Below are 19,206 nucleotides of genomic sequence, written 5' to 3' on the forward strand. Positions count from 1 at the left end.
TGTGGGCACATTGCGAAATGTCACGTACCACGGCGATTACGAGGTTGAGCTTGAAGCCAAGCTTTTAACCTCGAGGGGCGTCCTTTTGTTCTGAAAGCCCGAGATCGCATTCCGGTCAGAAGAAAGGTAAGATTCATTACTTGTAGTTCTGGTCATATCTAACTGCCTCATTGCAGGGGCAACATCGACACGGCGGAGCGTGGTCTGCTCCCTGAGCGGCCTTGGACCCCATTGGGCCACGAATTAGAACCCGCGTCACACGACACAGATTCGGCGTGGGCGTATTCGGTGGAACTTGATGGTGCGTAACCGCGCCGCCACTACCGAGCGTCCACTGAATCCACATTAGGACCCGATGGATCGATGTCTTCAGTCGAACCTAATGGTGCGTAGCCTCATCATCAACACAAAATGTCCGCTGAATTCACATCAGGACCCAATGGATGGATGCTGGATGCGGCTGTGGCACCTGCATTCCATACTTATCGCTTCAAGTTCATGTGCACAGCTGGTCAACTCCAAGACAAGCTGATGACCATGATGAAGGGAGCCTCCCCAGTGGACGGCAAGGTGTGATGCGAATACCGGACGCGAAAGCTGGAATATGCCGATGTCTCTCTCCAAGACCTCGCCATATTGCGACCAGGCCCTGGCGATTATGCGATCGTGTGTAAGCGTGGCCCCAACTTCGGAGCGTACGGCAAAACGATGCGGGGTGTGGCAGACCCGCTTGTTCTAGTACTGGAAGAAGGCGGCAGGACGCTTAGGGTGGATAGGGATGACTTGGCCCAGCTTGTGTGCAAATAAGTGGTTTCCTCGTAATTTTACGTGCTGTTCCTGTCCCTTGCCCCTCGTCGTTGCATCCTGCGCTGTTTGTCAATGTCCTGTCGTTTGCCGCTTTCTCATTATATACAGTTAATGTACTTCCTTTGATCGAACTTGTGCTTGTGCTTGTGCAATCTCCCACGACCAGTTGAAAAGCCGCTGAGCGGTACACTTGGCGATTCAATGACCACTAAGCGGCCATCGAGTGTGCCACTCGTCAAGCCGCTTAGCGGCGCTATGGGTGTCCGACCTCCTTACAGTTTGAATATTAGGTCAAGGGTGTGAGGCCCTGACATCTCACCTCATATATAGACTCTAATGTCAAATGTCAAATGATCATACATTGTAACTTTGTGTCGCCCTTATACTAGTTCGATATTTAATCTGTTGTCTGCCCTGAAAGGCATAATGTCGATCAGAATTTCTTCCCGCCGGACATGCCGAACGAGACCTAAAATTTTCGGACGAATGTTATATGGTAACATAGCCATTTGCGAACATTGTATATGTTGCAATATCACACATTATCAATGTGTGATTTGGGTATCGCATGCCCAGACATCAGGCCTTACATTGTAAACATATTTTCGACCGTCGGAGCTACATACGGGCCGTCATACATGTACAGTGTTAGGCCGGATGTTCCCACAATGTAAGGAACTTAGATATTAGTCCCCGTCTCCGGTGTCAGTGTTATCAAACACTAGTAAAATTACAGCTCCGTCTAAATTGTCCGACCTCTCGACAAGGAGTCAGAACCTAGACTAACTTTGAGGGCAAGTAAAAACATCCCATGATAATCCAAAGCTCCAGCCACATGGTAGAATTGTAGTCCAAATCGCATCAGAAAACGTATGCGTGCCATCCACATCAGTAGACAAATGGACACCGCACTAGCAGAAGGCGCTAAGACCTATTACTGAGGTCCTTCAACTTCTTCGAGAATGCCTCACGGCACTGGTAATGCGTTACTTCACCGCTAACGGACAACATTAGAAACCTCCGGGGATGGGTTTGACAAGCTCTCTTACCGAGGAGCATGAACTGCGATCACGCTATGGCCGATGCGTTTATGACATTGCGGACATCTGTCAACGTTGATAGTGAGCAGGAAACATTTCGTGCAATAGGAAGAGCACGCACATCCGACTATCCGTCACCCGCACCCGCTTCGTCTGCAACGCCATCAGACGCCGCGTAATTTGATCCTCTCGCGCCTTCGCGATCTCGCGCACAACACGCGTGTCAAGAATAGGCGCACGCAGCGCAGACCGTAGGAAGTCGCGCACGTCTGCCGTCGCCACGAGCGGCGGCAGGAGCTGTAGTGTTTCTACGGAGTCCAAACGTGGCCCATGCCTGCTAATGAGTGCGAGCGCCGGTTGGAGGAGGTCGGCGGAGGCGAAGCGCGGTGACGTCGGGCGGAGGTACGTCCGGAGGAGTGTGAGGAAGACATTGGATGTCTCACTTCCCGGCTTGTAGACACGCTTGCAGTACCTGAAATCTTATTCTGTCAACTACAGCCAAGAGACTTGCAAGGCGAGGGGAGACGTACGCCTCCGCCTTGGTGTAATCCTCCAGACGATATACGTATATCTCGAGCGCACTGTCGTGCCTACCCAAGCGCCCCAGTAGAATTGCTTTGGCTTCGAAGAGGTCTGATGCGAACCACCAATCAGTTGTCAAAGTCGGAAAAGGGGGATAACATGGTAAACGTAGCTGTACCAACCTTCTGATGGCAGAAGACCGAACACCCGGTCAACTTGGTAGTGATCTGTCGTGTCGATAAAGCGAAGCAGTTTGGCATACGCCGTCTGCCCCAAATCTGAAGTTTTTGTCAACATTGAAACCAGAGCAAAGTAAGTCGCAAAAAGTGACCTTCATTGCCCTGCTTCTTCGCCGACATGGCCATGCGCAGATACAGCTCCGCCAGTCGGTCATGGAGCAGCGAAGACTCTTCCGAACGCTCATCAATGAGGTACTCCAAGTAGCGTGCGCATATACTCAGGTCGATCTTCTCCAGAAACTCGGCAACGCGTTGCCGTGGCAGCTCAGCTTCCTCCGACGTGAAAATCTGGCATCGTGAGTGTTGGTTATTTGATGCAGCGTGCTGCCTTACCTCCAGCGCGATCTCAGAGTCCCGGTCGAACAGCCAGCGTGAGTACTCGAAGATCTGCTCCATATTCTCTGGTCCTAACCGCTGCAAATAGGTGACTGACGGCATGAGCTTGTCTCGCGTGTCGGTCTCCTTTTCGCTCAGTCTATCGGCGTATGATCAGCACACTGCCCTGACTCAGATTGTGCAGTAGCCGATGATAATACACACTGTCGTAATAAGTCCAAAGCCTTGCCATGCATCTTCCTTCCATTATACAGATAAATCAATTCGGAAAATTTCTGTTCGATGCTACCTTGAGTATTATCGCAAAGGTAGAGACATCGTATCATACCTCGCGAGCCTGTAGGACCTCCTCGACCTCTGACACTTCGCACCAATTCGGCTGTCGACATAGAGGCGCAAGCAACCCTGGCCTGACCAGAAGGTACGACTTAAAGAGTGCGGTGTCCACAATTTGCGCGAAGCGTACAAGTTCTTCCGGCGTCAGTGCAGAGAGCGGAGCATTGGGCAGCCCGAACAGTTCATCTATGGAAGTTGCTGAGAGGTAAGGCATCCGATGGGATTGGGCAGAGGTGATGCTCAGCGCCTCGAGGGCTCCTGTAGCCTTGCGTCGACATTCCGAAAGGTACCGCATCAGGGACTCAACAGACCGGTGGAAGTCATCTGCCTCCGTTTAAGCCCAGGCCTTCTACTACCGATAGAAAACTGTACCTTTCCGTATTTCCTTTCGCTTGCCGGTGCCGCTAATTGACGAGGTATCGTCGTCCTTTTGTGCCACGGAAGTGACCGATTCCAAGCCGGTCTTCAAGACACCAAGCACAGAACCCTTGGGTGACGGTGCTCTCAGTGGGACATCTCCGGTAGTAACAGAACCCTCTCCTTCCCCTTCCTTTGTGAGGTCCTCAACTGGTGGGGGGACGACGCATTTGGGTCCTCCGAATAGTGGTATCCACGCATCCTGGGGAACAGACAATCTGCCAGCCACGCTTTCCGGATACAGTGCAACTACTTTCGCAGGATTTATGTCTAGGTCTATAAAGGTGTTGATGGCGTCGTCATAGTGTGTCGCCCGAAATTGTGAGACAGCATGCAAGGCTTGAACTTGGCGCTGTCTGCGGTCCTAATTCACGAAATTCGAAAATAAGTCATTTACTGGCATGCAGAGCGGATAGCTGACCTTGTCGGGCAAAACTGCTGGATCTATAGAGTCCAGTATTGCCAGTGCATTCTCGTAGGAGCCTTCCTCTACTAGTTCGTCGATTTGCTCATTCCATGTCTTCATTCGAAACTCCCAGATTGAACTGCCAGCGACAGCGGCGGTAGCGCGGTCTGTAGGGGTTGTTACAAGGTACAAAGGTGACTTTGCCGTGGACGACGCAGTCAGTAAGCGGACGATATGGTGGTGGCTCGAGATGCCCTCCGAAGTAGGTGGGAAAGGCAGAGTTTGCACGGGCAACAGCGAGAGAGAAGAGCGAATGTCGATGACGGGAGATGGAATGAAGGATGGCTGGGAGACGGCGGCTCCCGATATACTACCTTCGGCTTGAGACGCTGGAACGGAGCCAGGGGGCATTATCGAGAAGATGTATGGCTTCACGAACGCTGCAAAGATTAGGATGACTGATCGTATTGAACGTAGACGAGCTTTGCCCTACCTAAGTCTTCTGGGGGTGCGGGCCAATCTATATTGGTGGATCTGGTAACTTTCCCCTCAAGGCCAAGAAAAATACCATTATCTGAGTGACTCTGTCATATCGCATTCTTCAATCTCACAAAATGTTAATTTACTTACTATCCTTCGCAACAAGAGCTTCATTGTCACTGATGTTAATGAGGCAAGGTCTCGCCTTTGCGCCAAGTCCGAGAGTCATGTAACCACCGAGACCACTGAGCGCTCCCATACCCTTAGTGCTGATGCCTACGCCGGAAGTGGTCGGGGAAAGAGGTGCCGTAAATTCGATAGTCGAGAACGTTTTGATGGAGAAGACAGCAAAATCTGTCGGCATGTAGCCGAAACATATAACGTTGTTGTTCAAGAATGTCATCGAACGAGGGGAATGCGGTAGAGTTGCTTCCTAGCGGCTACAATCAGCCAACTACGATCGAGTTTTTATGCAGACTGCGTTGCACCTGCACATCCTGTGGTTCTCCGTCTTTCCATGAGTATAAAACAATCTTCCTCCTACAACCGACCGCAAGATACGTTACAACAGATGGTACTTCCTTGGCCTTTCCGAAGTCTCCGTCCGAAGAAGGTTGTGACTTGCCATCCAAGTTACCGTACACAATACCGGTATATGTTGCAAATGAAAGAGCTCCCTTCGTCTTCGTGAGAGGGGTGGGAGGAGCAAACGCCGGTAGCGGGTATAATGTCACCAGCGAGTCTATAGGTAATGATCAACGAAAATATGTCTAAAGTAGCGTGGGAGCAGATGCAGACCAGTCAGTACGGCTAAAGAATTCACGTCCTTTAGAAAACCCATGTGTTCGATAGCTCTCCGACTAAGGGCCTTCTTGGTTTCCAGGAACTGTGCCTCTTCACCTACCGTAATGAGAGCAGAGTGATTAGATGGAGCTTACATTGGTCGAAGATACTTACCAGCAGCACTCAAAGTGTAAATATGCAAATTGCCTGTCGATGTTCCAACGTACAATCTGTCTCCTGCATGAACGTCAACAAGACTCGGGGTGATTCACAAAGAGTATCAACCTTGTACAGTCAGAGCTTCCGCCCGTTCCTTAAAGCCTCTTACAACGACACTCGGAGCTGAAAATGGCGCCATTTGAGAAGATTTCCTAATAGCTGGTCATGGGGATTGGATGGGGTATCGGATGTAGCGAGCGGAAAACGCAAGTGGCGGTGGGCGCTTCGCACGACGCGTCGACCACGTGCGGACCCTCTCGAAGCCGGCCCGGCCCGGGCAGTCTCCTTATAGTGGTACACCACCAGGCGAGGCGGATACCGGGCGGATACCGGGTCCGAAAAGATTTGGCCGGTACTTAGCCTGTAACCGCTGATTACATATCGTGCATCTAATGGGTAACTACAATCAACTAACCGTTTGGTACATGAATTAAGATCCCCATTATTTACCTGCTGTAGTTACTTTGTAGTGACCCACTACTGTGCTATTACGACCAATCCGGCCAGTCACGCGTCCGAACGGGGTTGGCCTGGCCGGAATCCTAGGCATGTCCTATGTCACGGGTGTAGTGGCCGGATTGGGTACCCAGACCGTGACTTGGCCGGCGGGCCGGTCACCCCGTCAGTTTTCCCTCCCCAGCGGCTGGCTTGGCCGGCTGGCCGCAATGTGTCCACCGTCCGCTGTCACGACTGTTCCGGCCAGGTGGCCGGATCGTTACAAGGCTGTCCGTTGTCACACCCCCGGCCGGATTGGTCGTAATGGCACAGTAATTATCCTCTATGTAACTAGCGGTTACCGCCTGGTGGCAGGGGACAATTACTGGGCAGTTAACTGGACTTGGGTACCTGGCAGGTACCCAGAGCTGGTGTTGCAGGGTCCAGTCCGGTCCGGGCTTTTGCCTTTTTTGGCCAGGACCAGGACCAGGACCAGTCCTGTTACGATCAGTAAGGACTGCAGTCCTGGATTAGTCTGGACTGGTCCAGGTCCAGACTCAGTCTTGGACCAGTCTTAACTGGTCTTAACCGGTCCTGGACTGGTCTTTGTTTACTTTGACTCCTGTTGAGAGATTAAGACATGGTATACACAACTTGTGAGAGGGTTGTACTTCATTATTACTAGTGTTTTTGCATTATATCTAAGCCTTACTTGAATTCTAGTTTGCTATCATGCTAACTTCTCAGCTTTGGCCTAAATTTTGAGGTAAAACAGGCTTTAACAGTACCTAAACAGTATCAGTCCAGGACTGGTCCTAGACTGGTCCTGGACCAGTCCTAGCAGTTCTAGGAATTCTGAAAACCTTCAGGACCAGGACCAGGACCAGGACCAGGACCAGGACCAGGACCAGGACCAGGACCAGGACCAGGACCAGGACCAGGACTGGCCCAGATAGCAGTCCTATATGGTCCACTGGTCCTGAGGCAGTTCTGGACCAGTCCCAGGACTGGACCCTGCAACACTACCCAGAGCTGGTTATCCGCTGGGTATCCAATGGATACCCAACGGATAACTGTGCAGCAGTATGCCAGCAAGTACTCAAGTACTTGTCTACATAGTGCTATATAGGAACAAATTACTGTCTATGTACTGTCGATAATGAGCAAGTGCGATCGTAGGCACTCTCTAAGTCCATCCCGCTGTAGCCTGTCACTGTTGCTATCCACGTTGCTGTTACCATCGCCGCCGGCATCACTATCAACCCAAGCCGCTTCTTGTAATGTTTCTGGGGGGATGAAAAAAAAGTACTTTTGAGATTTTGAAATTCCAAGATCAGTACTCACTAGCAAGCTAAAATAAGTGTAAGATAGAAGAGAAACCCCTGAGGCAAGAAACTGAAATGAGTTGGGAGAGTTGAGAAGTTGAGCTCATCCTGCCATTTGTTGAGCCTTGTTTGACTTGTTCAAACACATGGGCGTCTTTGACTTCGTGATTTTTGACTGCTCACACCCTCATGCTCATGCGTTGTCTTGCAATATCCCTTTCTTGTGACACACAATCTTGTGCTTCTGATTTTCACACATGTCTATGAAGTGACAGCATCAACATGCAAACACCGAAGAGAGCAACACTATTATCCACAAGACTTAGTGCGAGGCATGCAGCATCACAATTGGTGAGTTCCTAAATCCTTACTACAGTGGCATATCTCTTAGCACAAGACCCATAGCATGCAGCAGTAAGACTACTCACTAGCTTCTGTACCTACTTCTGCAGTGCACCCTGCACTAACCTCCCACCTTTCACCATGTTTTGCTGATGTGCTTGCTATTCCTCTCACTGTGTTCCAGCCCATCCTATACTCTTCTGACATTCTTTTTTACATGCTATATATTCCTCTACAGTGCTGTAGTGTAGTAATGTCATACAATTGTATGTGGTATAACCTGCCTTTTGTGATTGCCTGCAGGGACCCACAGATCATGTGATAGATACTTGTGAGGTGCTCAGCAGGTACTGACATGGTATCCAGCTCCTGTTACTCACTGGGTACATTATAGATATTCCCAGTTTACTTGGTAGACAGCCATCATTGGTTACACTACAGTTAACTATATTATTTACTTGGTAGGTACTGTGTCAAAACCCTCTGATGGGTAACTGACAGTTATCTGTCAGGTAACCTCAGTCTTGGTTATCCATCCTGTATCTGGCTCATCTGGTGGTGTAGGGTCGGCCGGAAATTAAATAAATTAAATAAAATTAATTCAAGCAAGTGAGAAAGTATTCATTCTGCATCTTTGCATGATGCTCAGCATGTTCTCAACTCCTGCGCACAGGTGCCTTGGTGTATGAATATCAGATTTCATATCACTTACACAAAATCCATGATGATTTTCTAGAGTTATATTCAAACTATGCAGTACAGTCAGACATGTAAACACAACTATAGGGATGACATCAGGAACTCGGGATAGCTCCATAGGCTCTATATGGTAGCAGATGGAGCCCCGGAGTGATGGAAATCCCCCCTATCATACAGGGCAGGCCATCTCCATGCCATACTGGATGGAGATCACATCTCCGCATAGAGCTGGATGGAGACAGCATGTGGCTCATGGGAAATACTCATGAGCACCAGGGACAGGCTCAAGCTGTTGGATATTCTTGAAAAATACTCATAGAGCATATAGGAAGAGATATCAATGCTGTCTAGATACATTTGCTTGCTTGAGGCATTTAGCTCTTTCTGTCTGAAGCTGGCATCTCCATGTAATGGTACAATCTCCATCCAGCTCTGAATGGAGCTGAGGAGATCTATCCTCCATACAGAGGAATCCCGATTCTCTATTCCCTAATGGGCTCTTCTTGTGATGCAACTAAAGAAACTCAGGGTTCTGTAAATTTTACATGTTGATAACATGCAAAAATCCTTCAAATTTTATCCTCACCTTTCGAGAGTGTATGTCCATCTTGCAAGTTAGCACAATTGAACTTCAGACCACTGTGTGATTGCACTGTAGCCATCTGAATGCAATGAGGTTCTCCTGCAATGTAAAATTTTTTCCATGACATCATAAGTACTGTACTATTTCGACCACTTTGGCATGGTGGTGTGACATGTAAAGTTTAAGTCTAGCACTACAGCAGATGATTGAGAGAGGTGTGACACACTGATGCTATAGTGTCACAGGTGCTAGAAAATAGGGCTGGCATGGCCAAGAAGGCTGTGACATCACCACTGTTAGGTGGCAAAGGGCCTTGTTACAGTATGATACTGACCAAATTCCGTTGTGAATAATGTGTGTGTTCATCAGGAATAACACTTTTGCTCTAGGTTACTCTAGGAAGTATGAATTTTTTCAAAGTAGCTCAGAGCAGCTCAAAGCAGCTCAAAGTACCTCAGAGTACTCCAGCATAGCCTGAGCTACCCTCAGAAATTAGGCTTTTTTAGAGCATTTTACTGAGTTCTGCCTCACAAATTATTCATCTGGAAAAACACTATTGTTCTAGATTCTATGTACTTTTTCAGAGTGTCTCAGAGCATCTTAGAGTATCTGAAAGCAGTTTGAGCAATTTTAGGAATTTGAGACTTTCTCAGAGTATCTCAGCAGCACTCTGAATCACTTTGAGATACTCATAGAATTTACAGTATCTATAAGAAATAATCTGTTGCATTTATAAGGCTGTTACAAAATTTCCCTCTGTACTTTATATAATACTTTACATTATAACATATTTTGCTTCTGCTATTTAGCTATTATATTAAGTAAGGCCATTTGCACTTGTGTCTTTTTGTGAAAGATGAGATCATAATGTAGTTGAATTGTAAAGTATGTACTGAAGATGTGATTATAAGCATGCTTTGCATTGTGTTTAACTGAGCTACCCTCTTGTAATAGGCAGAATTTGCCCAAGTCCCTTTAGCAAAATCTCATATATATATATATATATATATATTATATGAGTGTAAGTTTATAACCAGATATAGTGTAGTGGCTAAATTGTTCAGTGTTATTTGATCATGTGACTTACCTTCAAGGTTGAGGGTTTAATTCTGGCTGATGACAAGTTGAAAAACCACCTTTTAAACTCAGATGATTTTTGGTACTTACTGCTAATCTAGATAGTGTGATGGCAATATATTTATTTTTCTAATCTCTATACTTGAGAGTTCCTTAAGGATAATTTAAAAGAATATAAGGGCAACTTAAGAGAATTCTGAGAGCTTTCTAGGAGTATCCTAGGTACACTCTGAGAGCACTCTGAGAATGTCTGAAAATTTTTGCATAAAAGACCTTTCTTTGAGAGCACTCTGAGTGCTCTAAGTGCTCTGAGTGCTTTAAGTGCTTTAAGTGCTTTAGGATGCTCTAGGATGCTCTTAGAGTAACCTGTCACCAAAGGTGTCTTTCCTGATTAGTAAGTTAAGTTTTTCAAACTCCACTAAAACCTAACTACTTCAGATGGCCTCAGTTTCAACTAACTGTTATAAAACTTAGTTAAACTCCCAAGTGAACCTGAGCATAGCCCATGAATACCCTGAGTGTGACATACCATGAATGAGTTGGAGCTGGCCTAAGGGTTCACTGGGTTAAACCTGGATGAAAATTAACCTCAGGCTCAATTTGCCCTGATTGTGTGGCATAGCATGGCAGATGTTGTTTTCAATGTTCAATTCTCCAACTCATCTCTTTGCATGTGTTGCATCTCATTTAACCCCTGTCTAACTCCTGTTGCATCTGATTTTATCCTGGGGTTTGCTGAAGACCTGATTGCATGTACTGTACTGATACGACCTTAAGTTCATGCACGTGACTTTTTCCATTTTTCAAAAAATCTCAAAAATTCAGACAAATCGAGAAACAATTATTCTTGGGGTCAGCGAAAATTGGAGGTGATGCGTGACTGAACTTAAGGTCGTATCAGTACAGTATACCTATCTGTATGTCCTTTGTTCTGCTACTTTTTCTGTGGTGCCTGCATTATCTGATGGTCTGTACCAGTACCTCAATTTTGTCACATCAAGAGCATGTCCTGTTATGCAAATGAAAGAAGCATGGTGTTCATTTGTTAACAGTATTAGACCAAGTTGTAAATCAGATATAACTACTATGACTTCGAACACACACAGAATTACAACAATTTCGATAGGGTGAATATTCGGTGAGTGAGCTGCAAGTATTTATTTTTATCTCTCATTGACTGATCTTGCTCAATGATTGTACTGTAGATCACTCACAGTTTGGGCCAGTAGGTGAGCATTGCTTTCTCTGCATGGCAGTATTTGATGTCACCACTGAGAATCTCACCACCACTTTGTGGCAAACTGCCTTAGGCACCTCCTTACCAACTGCCTGCTGCCACTCATCTGTCACACTGTTGCCCACCCGTAATGAGTTTTCCATGCTGCACGTGGTTTACATCACCATGGCTGTGATGTCATTCATGTGGCAACACATGATGAATTCATGTGCAGTTCAGACATTAACTTAAGGGAGCTGGGAACAATTGGGCTGCAGTATGTGTGTGCAGTAAACTTGCAACTGTTCGCTGGAGAACACACCAATATATTATTTTGCATATAACAATATTTTCACAAGCTAATAAGTGCAAACTGGGAAGAAAAGCACCATTTGTAAGCATGTGACCTGGCGAGCATTTGGGCCTAAGGCTCATCGCAAATGAGCCCCAGGTTAATCCAAGGGCCTGATAAACTAAGGTTCACCTCTCCCTTTTCCACATCAGCAAAACCCAACTTTTTCTTACAGAGCTATTTTGACTTTTCGGTCTTACAACCCTTATTTAAGGTAATAAGTCTTCAAATAAGTGTCAATAAGTCTGATTTCAGACACTCATATAATATGCATTAGACTCCTTTTTGACCTTATACCCTTAAATAAGGATTGTAAGTCCATTTAAGTCATTTAAGTGCCCTTTTAAGTAAAAGTTGGGTTTTGCTGATGCACCCCAGACCTTTTTCTATCCACCCAGAGTTCAACTGTTCAAGGTTCGACTGTGTTGAATAGGGTGACCTGCCTGTGTACCCTAAGATATACCCACTTTGTCTACTATCACGTGACCTTTTTGTGATACTTGGCGGAAGAAACAGTGAATAGCTAAAATCTCCACATATACTAGGACAAGCATTGAAAATCTGCTTCTGTAACTTTGTAGAATATGATTTTTGGGAATTAGTCACAAAAACAGATAATTTTATTTTGAGGGAGGGATGGAGGATTTAGGCTGTTAATGCTTCAAATTCATGCATTTCCCCGCCAATCTTGCGCCACCGTGACAGACTTTGGCTGAGGCACCTGACGTGTCACGCTGTGACGATAGTAGACGAAGTGGGTCACCTACTTATCTTACCAACGCGAGTGGAAGCAAGCAATTATTAATGACGGGAGAAGGGCAGCGAAATAAATAAATATTGCGACGACAAAAGTCCGGATGAGAGTGCTACATGTAGGTACAGATGAGTTCTAACGGTACATGAATATACAACGTAAATACAAAGTCAGTTTACTACAGCATAAGCTAGTAGTACACTGGCAGTCCGTATATAATATTAACAGGCTGTTTTGACTCGGAGCACACTCATAGCAGGTATGAGGTCCTTCTCTTCAGGTCCTGGAGAGTGCTCTGAACAATGCGAAGCCAGACAACCACCTTGTCGATCTCCTCGAAAGCGCCGTCTGTCCGTGCTACAATTTTTCTTCCCAAGAGTCTTCGTAGAGCATGAGTGTCGTCCTCATCAGTATCAATCAAGGTAGCAGACAGCGAAGTTACAGAGGAACTGGCAGATGATGATGGCGTAGATTGTACCTGGTCGTCGTTGGAAACAGTGGGCGTCGTGGTGCATGGAAACTCGATGGACTGCAAGTGTGAACCAGGTAAGCTCGAGCCGATATCCTGAGGGCAGTTCCGAAGCTGTGTAAGACGAGAATATTCCAGAGAAGCTTCGCGATTCTGCAGAGATATCTCGTCAGAAGAAAGACGGGGCATGAATGAATGTAACATGCCATGATGGCGGCATTTAAATTCCTTTCAGCCTGAGCAAGAGAACGATACGCGAGGGAAATAAAATGATCAGCCTGGAAGCAAGTAGGATTAGCGAAGGTCTAGAAACTGGACAGAATCGTTCTTACATTGTCCATGCAGCCCTCTATCTGCGACAGATCCTTGCTGGCAGTATTCAAGCATGTGCGGCACATAGGGACGACGGTTTCACGACTTATGCCAGCAGCGTGAGATCCCTGAGCAGACGGCTGAGCCAGATCAATGGAAGAGACACTACTGTTGCTGCGTGATAGCTGTACAGCGGATTTGTCATGCCCTATATTGACTGAAGGCCTTAAAGCGCGATCGTTGCCTCCGTACGATACGTCGGCTTTAATCTTCTTCCGCAACCATGCCTTGATCTTGGCAGCACCGCTCTTTGTAGAATCATTCCGATCCGAGTGCAACACTGTCAATGACGTCTGGTCTGCGACGGGGCTCGCTCTGACGTCGCTCTTGCTCTTCATCCCGGGTAAGTCCCTCACCCATGGAGGGACCAACTTCAGGAAACCTTTATCCTCACCATCCACAAACGGAGAGTCATCCGCAATGGCTGAGGGGGTGTCGTCAGAGCTGAACACCACAATCGCAGGGAATGGTGATGCTGTCCACTCGTCTGGCGGAGAGATTGCGTCCACGTGCTCTGCTTTGAGGTCCGACATCGAGCGAGACTTCCTAGCGAGCTGCACATTATCCTTGGATACAGCAGTAGCCTCCGAATCACCTGAGTCTGTAGTGCGTCGCCTAGCACGCTCGCCGAGTTCCATTTCGGAGCCAGCGACTAAAGACTCGCCGAGAACGCCCTCCAGGTTCCTTGTCACATCCTCAAGTAGACCGTCGACCTGCTTGAATATCCCGCGGGCATCCCGCAGCTCGTCCGCCGCATCATGGATGCGGGAACGCAGATGAGCCAGGAGATCATCGCTCATTTCCGACGTTTGTAGCAAGAGCTGGCGACATGCACCAACGTCGAGCGTGCTCGCATCCGCCAGCTGCAGGGATACGGATTGTAGATTGTTGAAGATACCCTGCGACTGAGACGACACAGAGGAATTCGGCTGTGGGAGATCGTGCATCTGGTTCCTTTCTGAAGATGAATGTGAACGCAAGGTCGCGGAGATGCTCGCCAGGGATGATACAGATCTGAGAGATGGAACGCTAAGGGGCCGAATGGTGCAGGCAGACGCTGACGAGGCACAGCGCAGATGCTCTGCGTCCATGCCAAAGACAGCTCGGAATTCTGGCTTCGCGACATCTACAGCTGTCAAGCTGCTACATATTAGCCGCGATGATTGGCTAGATCGTAGTACGAGGACACATACCCTCTCGAATTGCGAAGCTCACGAACACGCCCGTTGGGGTCACAAGAAAGTAAAGCTATCAAAACGTCGATACTTTGCCCACGCTCCGAAGCCACATGTAAGCAAGTGTCATTGTTATGATCTCTAGCGGAAAGAGGAGCACCAAGGTCGCGGACTAGATGACGAATGAACGACCGTAGTGTAGAACCTTGTGTATCACTTTGGGCCGGTGTGGCCTTGTGAGCCAGACAGTGAAGAGGTGTTCCATGTCCAGAAGCAGTGTATAGACTGAGATCAGCACCGGCTCGATACAGTGCATCGAGCACGCCAACAGATGGAAGTTCCGCAGCCACGCAGTGATGTATCAAGCTCCAGCCTCCTGCGTCAGGAAGGTTTATCAGTGGCAGACGCCAGGCCTGACTTCCCGTGGAAGAAGGGTGGGTGGGAAATAGTAGTGGGTAAAGAGCAGATAGATCAGCAGACAGCACCGTGCAAAGTAAGGCGTCAGACAGCCCGACATTTGATCGGGGAGAGTGAGGAGAAGAGAAAACGCTGTCGAACAATCTCGCGGTGTTGCACGCCAGAAGATGGCTGTAGAACGGCTCAGGAAGAACGGCGAGGTTACGCTTGTTGCGTGACTGGACCAGATGTGAGCAGAGAATCTTTTTAAAGGTAATACTCGGAACGGTGAACCGACCGTGTTCTCTCGCGCTCTGTGTCTCCGAAGCGCGACTTCACAGAGCCCGATAATTTCAGAATGAGGAAGGGCGTATTGAATTGATGATCGGTGGTTCATGTCTCTTAGATCGGGCCTTGCGTCATGCATAAGCTGTGATATGCTAATCAGCTGGAGACGAAATCTAACTGGACGCATCACTTACCAGGTGGCAAACCACCTCACGCCTGCCATCTCGTGCGGCATCTAGCCAATCGAGATATTAGTACATACATGCCATTCGCGGGGTTATTTAACATACACATCAGAGGTGTTGCCGCATGTGCATCTACGCCATCCACCGCCACCATGCCATTGCTACCTTCTACCAGAAGATGTACAATATCGGGAACGTTCAACCACGCAGCAAGACCTAGCGGTGTCACTCCACGCACTGGCACGTTCAGCGCGTACAGAGAGATGTCATGATGATTGAGGAGCAATTTCAGTATCCGGAGGCGTGTTTGCAGCATGTACGACGCGTCCGAGACGTCAGCATCCTCCCAGCTGTTAGAGATCAGCAAACCATAATTGAGAAGTGCTACGACGTACAAAACTCACCTCTCTCCTCCAATCGTGCAGGAAATCAGAGTCCGACCAGTGGCATCCGATGTGTTCACATCGGCACCAGAATCGATGGCAAGTCTGACAGCCTTTTCGTCTGCCCTTGCTGCTGCCTCTACTAACGAAGAATGATCAAGTGTTGTGCACTCAGCATAGTACCGAGTGTGACCTGCAGTTGCCATCCTCGCCGGGTAAAGTAATGGTAACAGAAAGCTCGTCCTGGAGTCTCAAGCCCCTGCGCAAAGAATTTAGAAAGAAATCTCGGGGTGCTGACCGTCCTTATAAAATTTTGCTGGAATGTTGGAAAGGAAGTACACGAGGCAAGAACCTGCCGGGCATCAGAGGTCCGCCTCCAAAACGAGGCTATAGTCCCACCTCGAGGCGGCGTTAAAGTGGCAGCTGTTGGGTCATCGAGAATGGTAAAAAAAGAGTAGAAAGCATTCCAGTTGTCGACAGCCTTGTGTCGAGCAATCGCACGGCTCCAGTAGAAGACTCGCGGTTTGATTTGCGTACGTCAGAGAGTGTTTTTTTTTTCTTACTGTAAAAATTCTCCGTCCCTTTAAATTTGCACGCTGCGGCGCCCATAGTCGTAAACATTCAGCAAATAAGTGCCGCATGTGTCCGACGAACATCCGAGCTGAAATGCCCACGTCAACTTCTGGAAGTCCAAAACGTCCTCCGGTCAAACAGCTAAAAAGGTGCCATAGTTGCAAAGACATAGCTAAGGCCTAAGCACTATGTTAGTATGTAGGGATCCTCGCGTTGCAAGGCAGAACATGAGTACTACTTACATGAGTACTAATGACCTCAACTTCCGGCTACCCCGAGAAAGGAACAAGTACTGTATTATATTCACGATTTAGAATACTCCCGGCTGCGTGTTGAAAGAGTTCCGGTGCACCAACAGCGTAGCCACCGCAAGGCTGAGAACCTCGCGCAATAACGACATTGCTAGTAATAAGTACTGGAACTCGGAATACACCACTATACTCGTTCGTTTCGTAAATCGAGATAAAAAGAAGAGGACAGATGACGACGAGGAGGTGCTTGCTAATGTGATAAAACAATATGTGTGCGTGGATATGATGAGGGATATGAGACACCATGTCGCGTACAATGATTATGCGCGACAAATTGGTATGAGAGGTCTGGAAGTAAGGGGGAGCGTTTCTTCAAAGATTCAAGTCCGTCCAACCAAACTTCCACGGGTGACGAAATCTCAGTGGTCAGATGCTACATCTGGTTGATACAAGGTCATAGGAAAGCATCTCGCGTGAGAGTGCCCTATACGCGACGATAAATGTCGACACGTTATCGTGATAGTGCGTGTACGTACCTTGACTTGCTCAAAATTCGCTACGGCGCGAGGAATGTCCCATCCATTCCCCTCGAGACAATCGACTGCAAATCGAACATTCAAACCTGTCTGCTGACAGATCTGTGTTACAAGTGATCTCTGCGGCTCCGGCTAAGTAAACAACAATTCATCAGCAAAGCCGAACCGAGAAATTAAGGATCACACGCACGATCTGTTGTAGCTGAGCCTGCGCTTCAGGTATCAGTCCAGGGAGAGGATCGCCCGCTTGTACCCGCATCGGCCCTGGCCGCCAGGCCTCTGGGCTCGAATATGCGCGCACGTTGAGTTGGTCGGAAAGGATAACGACATCCCAACCATTCTGCTTCGCTCTATTGGACAGACAATGAGAGTTATACTAGACATCAAACGCAGAAACTGTACCTTGAACCTTCCGGTGCAGGAGCCAGTATGAATGAGCGGTCAAACGAACGGACACCTGCCGCAGGTTCTGCCCGGCGACGTTACTCAAGTTGCCCGTAAACCTATATATGCAGTGCCTACCTTCCACAAATTGTCCGTGTAGACTCACAAACAGATGGATCGAATCGCCGTGAGGAACGGGCCATGCATCGATGCAGAACTTGTCCGGTGCACCGACAAGGTCGTGCTTTGTAGTGGGAAGGTCCGCTATGGTCTTAATAATTTCTTCGTTGCCCACATGGAGCGTCTTCGTCATCTTATCAACGCTGCCCCAAATCCGTGAAAGATTCCGCGAGCCACCGCGCCCGCCAATAAGCCACCCGGGCCACTCCAGTTTTCGCTGGTTTGGCATCGAGTGATGGAGACCCTCTATCCGCGCACGCGGTGGAATCCCTGTATTCGCGGAAAAGGAGAATGTCGCTTCCGGATGATAAACGTCGAGTAAACCCGCGCGTTGGCGGTCGAACAGAGGAAAGTAGCGCATGAGAAAATTGCTGACGAGCGCGCTGTCGACTCCTGTGATGAATGACGGGACCATCTCGCACGGGAACGTCGTCGCCGTTATGTGTGGCACTGACGCTGCCGCCGACGTCGATGCGTGGGGCACATCGAATGCGATCTTCGTCACTGCTTCCTGATCGAGTACTTCTAGCGAAGGGAACCGCCGCGCCACCTCGCTGCACAAGCGTCAGCAATACGTGCAATACGCACCGCAACGACCCACCTTCTGTAGCGATCGCCCCTATTGTTCTGGTACTCCAGCTCTCGCACCGGGTTCCCCAGCAGTATCAGCTCTCGCAGGTTCTCCAACTTTCCCTTCCGCCCCGAAATATAGTCCAGGTCCTTCCACGAGGTCAATTCATTGCCCTGCAGCGACAAATTCGCGAGCTTCGGCAAATAGTGGGAGAGAGAAGAGATCGCATATCCCGTCTTCAGTTCATTGTACGCGAGCGAGATCGTCTCCACCTGCACGGGCGACGTTAGCGGATTCTACGGACGACGGCCGACAAACACACGCACATCTGGGAAGAGACGTGCGGCAAGTTTGAACACCACCGCGGTCACCTTGTACGAAGTCGTCGTCGAATTTGCCGACCACAGACGGTGGTATCTGATCAATTCGTCTTCCCCAATTCGCTGTTCCGACGTCAATGTACGCCACCCGGAAACTCCTCAGCTACTCACTTCTAGATTCAGAAATTTCGCCTCTGCGTTCCATCGTAGTTTGACGAACTCTTCCCACAGCTCTATCGTCTTGGAGCCCTTGCCGTCGGGTGTGCTCATCGCGTTCCTGCGCAGACGGCCCAGCGTTCCCTTCGCCGCACCGCGAATCGCTATCGAATCCCCTGCGGCTATTCGAGCAGCAAGCATAGCAGCCCGTGCGTTCATTGAGGTGCTCGCCTGGTCCTTGCCAATCACGGCGTCGATTGCGCGAGGACGGTGAGGAGTGCGGTTGGCGTGGGAAGACTTTGTTACTCCCTTTCGACCGCCCGGTTTGTCGGAAACATCGCGCATTCGTGCGTCGCGATCCATGAGGCCTGCGCTGCGGAGGGCGTTGGCGGCTATGGCGCTTGAGCCCTGTGTCTGTGTTGGGCTTGAAAACATGGATGGGGTGTGAATATATGAGCTGGAGTGGCGCAGGTCAGGATAGAAAGGATACGGCAGATGATGATCGTCTGAGAGAGAAGAAGGATGCGTCGCCGACCAGTGCGATGGTGGCCACAGAGGAAGTGGCGGCGTTGAGTCGGGCAAGAATTATGGAGCCGCGG

The 19,206-nt window shown here is 48.6% G+C and overlaps 3 protein-coding genes across 3 annotated transcripts; all 3 read right to left on the reverse strand.

Moving 5' to 3' along the window:
- Positions 1–1,731: 1,731 nt before the first annotated feature.
- Positions 1,732–5,724, reverse strand: SCP_1200090 (Vacuolar morphogenesis protein; the record flags this gene model as incomplete). Its single annotated transcript, XM_027762897.1, has 17 exons — positions 1,732–1,804; positions 1,857–1,913; positions 1,969–2,319; positions 2,378–2,480; positions 2,552–2,647; positions 2,701–2,896; positions 2,942–3,083; positions 3,149–3,219; positions 3,273–3,604; positions 3,653–4,061; positions 4,119–4,543; positions 4,597–4,677; positions 4,734–5,016; positions 5,072–5,325; positions 5,382–5,483; positions 5,541–5,603; positions 5,652–5,724. The coding sequence occupies 17 exons, from the start codon at positions 5,722–5,724 to the stop codon at positions 1,732–1,734; spliced, it is 3,111 nt and encodes a 1,036-aa protein (XP_027618698.1).
- Positions 5,725–12,618: 6,894 nt separating this feature from the next.
- Positions 12,619–15,842, reverse strand: SCP_1200100 (hypothetical protein; the record flags this gene model as incomplete). The annotated part of the gene is made up of 7 exons (XM_027762898.1): positions 12,619–12,990; positions 13,170–14,349; positions 14,403–15,019; positions 15,079–15,210; positions 15,263–15,303; positions 15,359–15,603; positions 15,658–15,842. The coding sequence occupies 7 exons, from the start codon at positions 15,840–15,842 to the stop codon at positions 12,619–12,621; spliced, it is 2,772 nt and encodes a 923-aa protein (XP_027618699.1).
- A 1,072-nt stretch (positions 15,843–16,914) lies between these two features.
- SCP_1200110 (mRNA export factor mex67) lies at positions 16,915–19,042 on the reverse strand (the record flags this gene model as incomplete). Its single annotated transcript, XM_027762899.1, has 8 exons — positions 16,915–16,944; positions 16,997–17,128; positions 17,187–17,346; positions 17,399–17,465; positions 17,519–18,114; positions 18,162–18,403; positions 18,458–18,574; positions 18,623–19,042. The coding sequence occupies 8 exons, from the start codon at positions 19,040–19,042 to the stop codon at positions 16,915–16,917; spliced, it is 1,764 nt and encodes a 587-aa protein (XP_027618700.1).
- Positions 19,043–19,206: the final 164 nt, after the last annotated feature.

Source organism: Sparassis crispa (assembly GCF_003851025.1).
Source record: "Sparassis crispa DNA, contig_000010F, whole genome shotgun sequence".
Lineage (NCBI taxonomy): Eukaryota > Fungi > Basidiomycota > Agaricomycetes > Polyporales > Sparassidaceae > Sparassis > Sparassis crispa.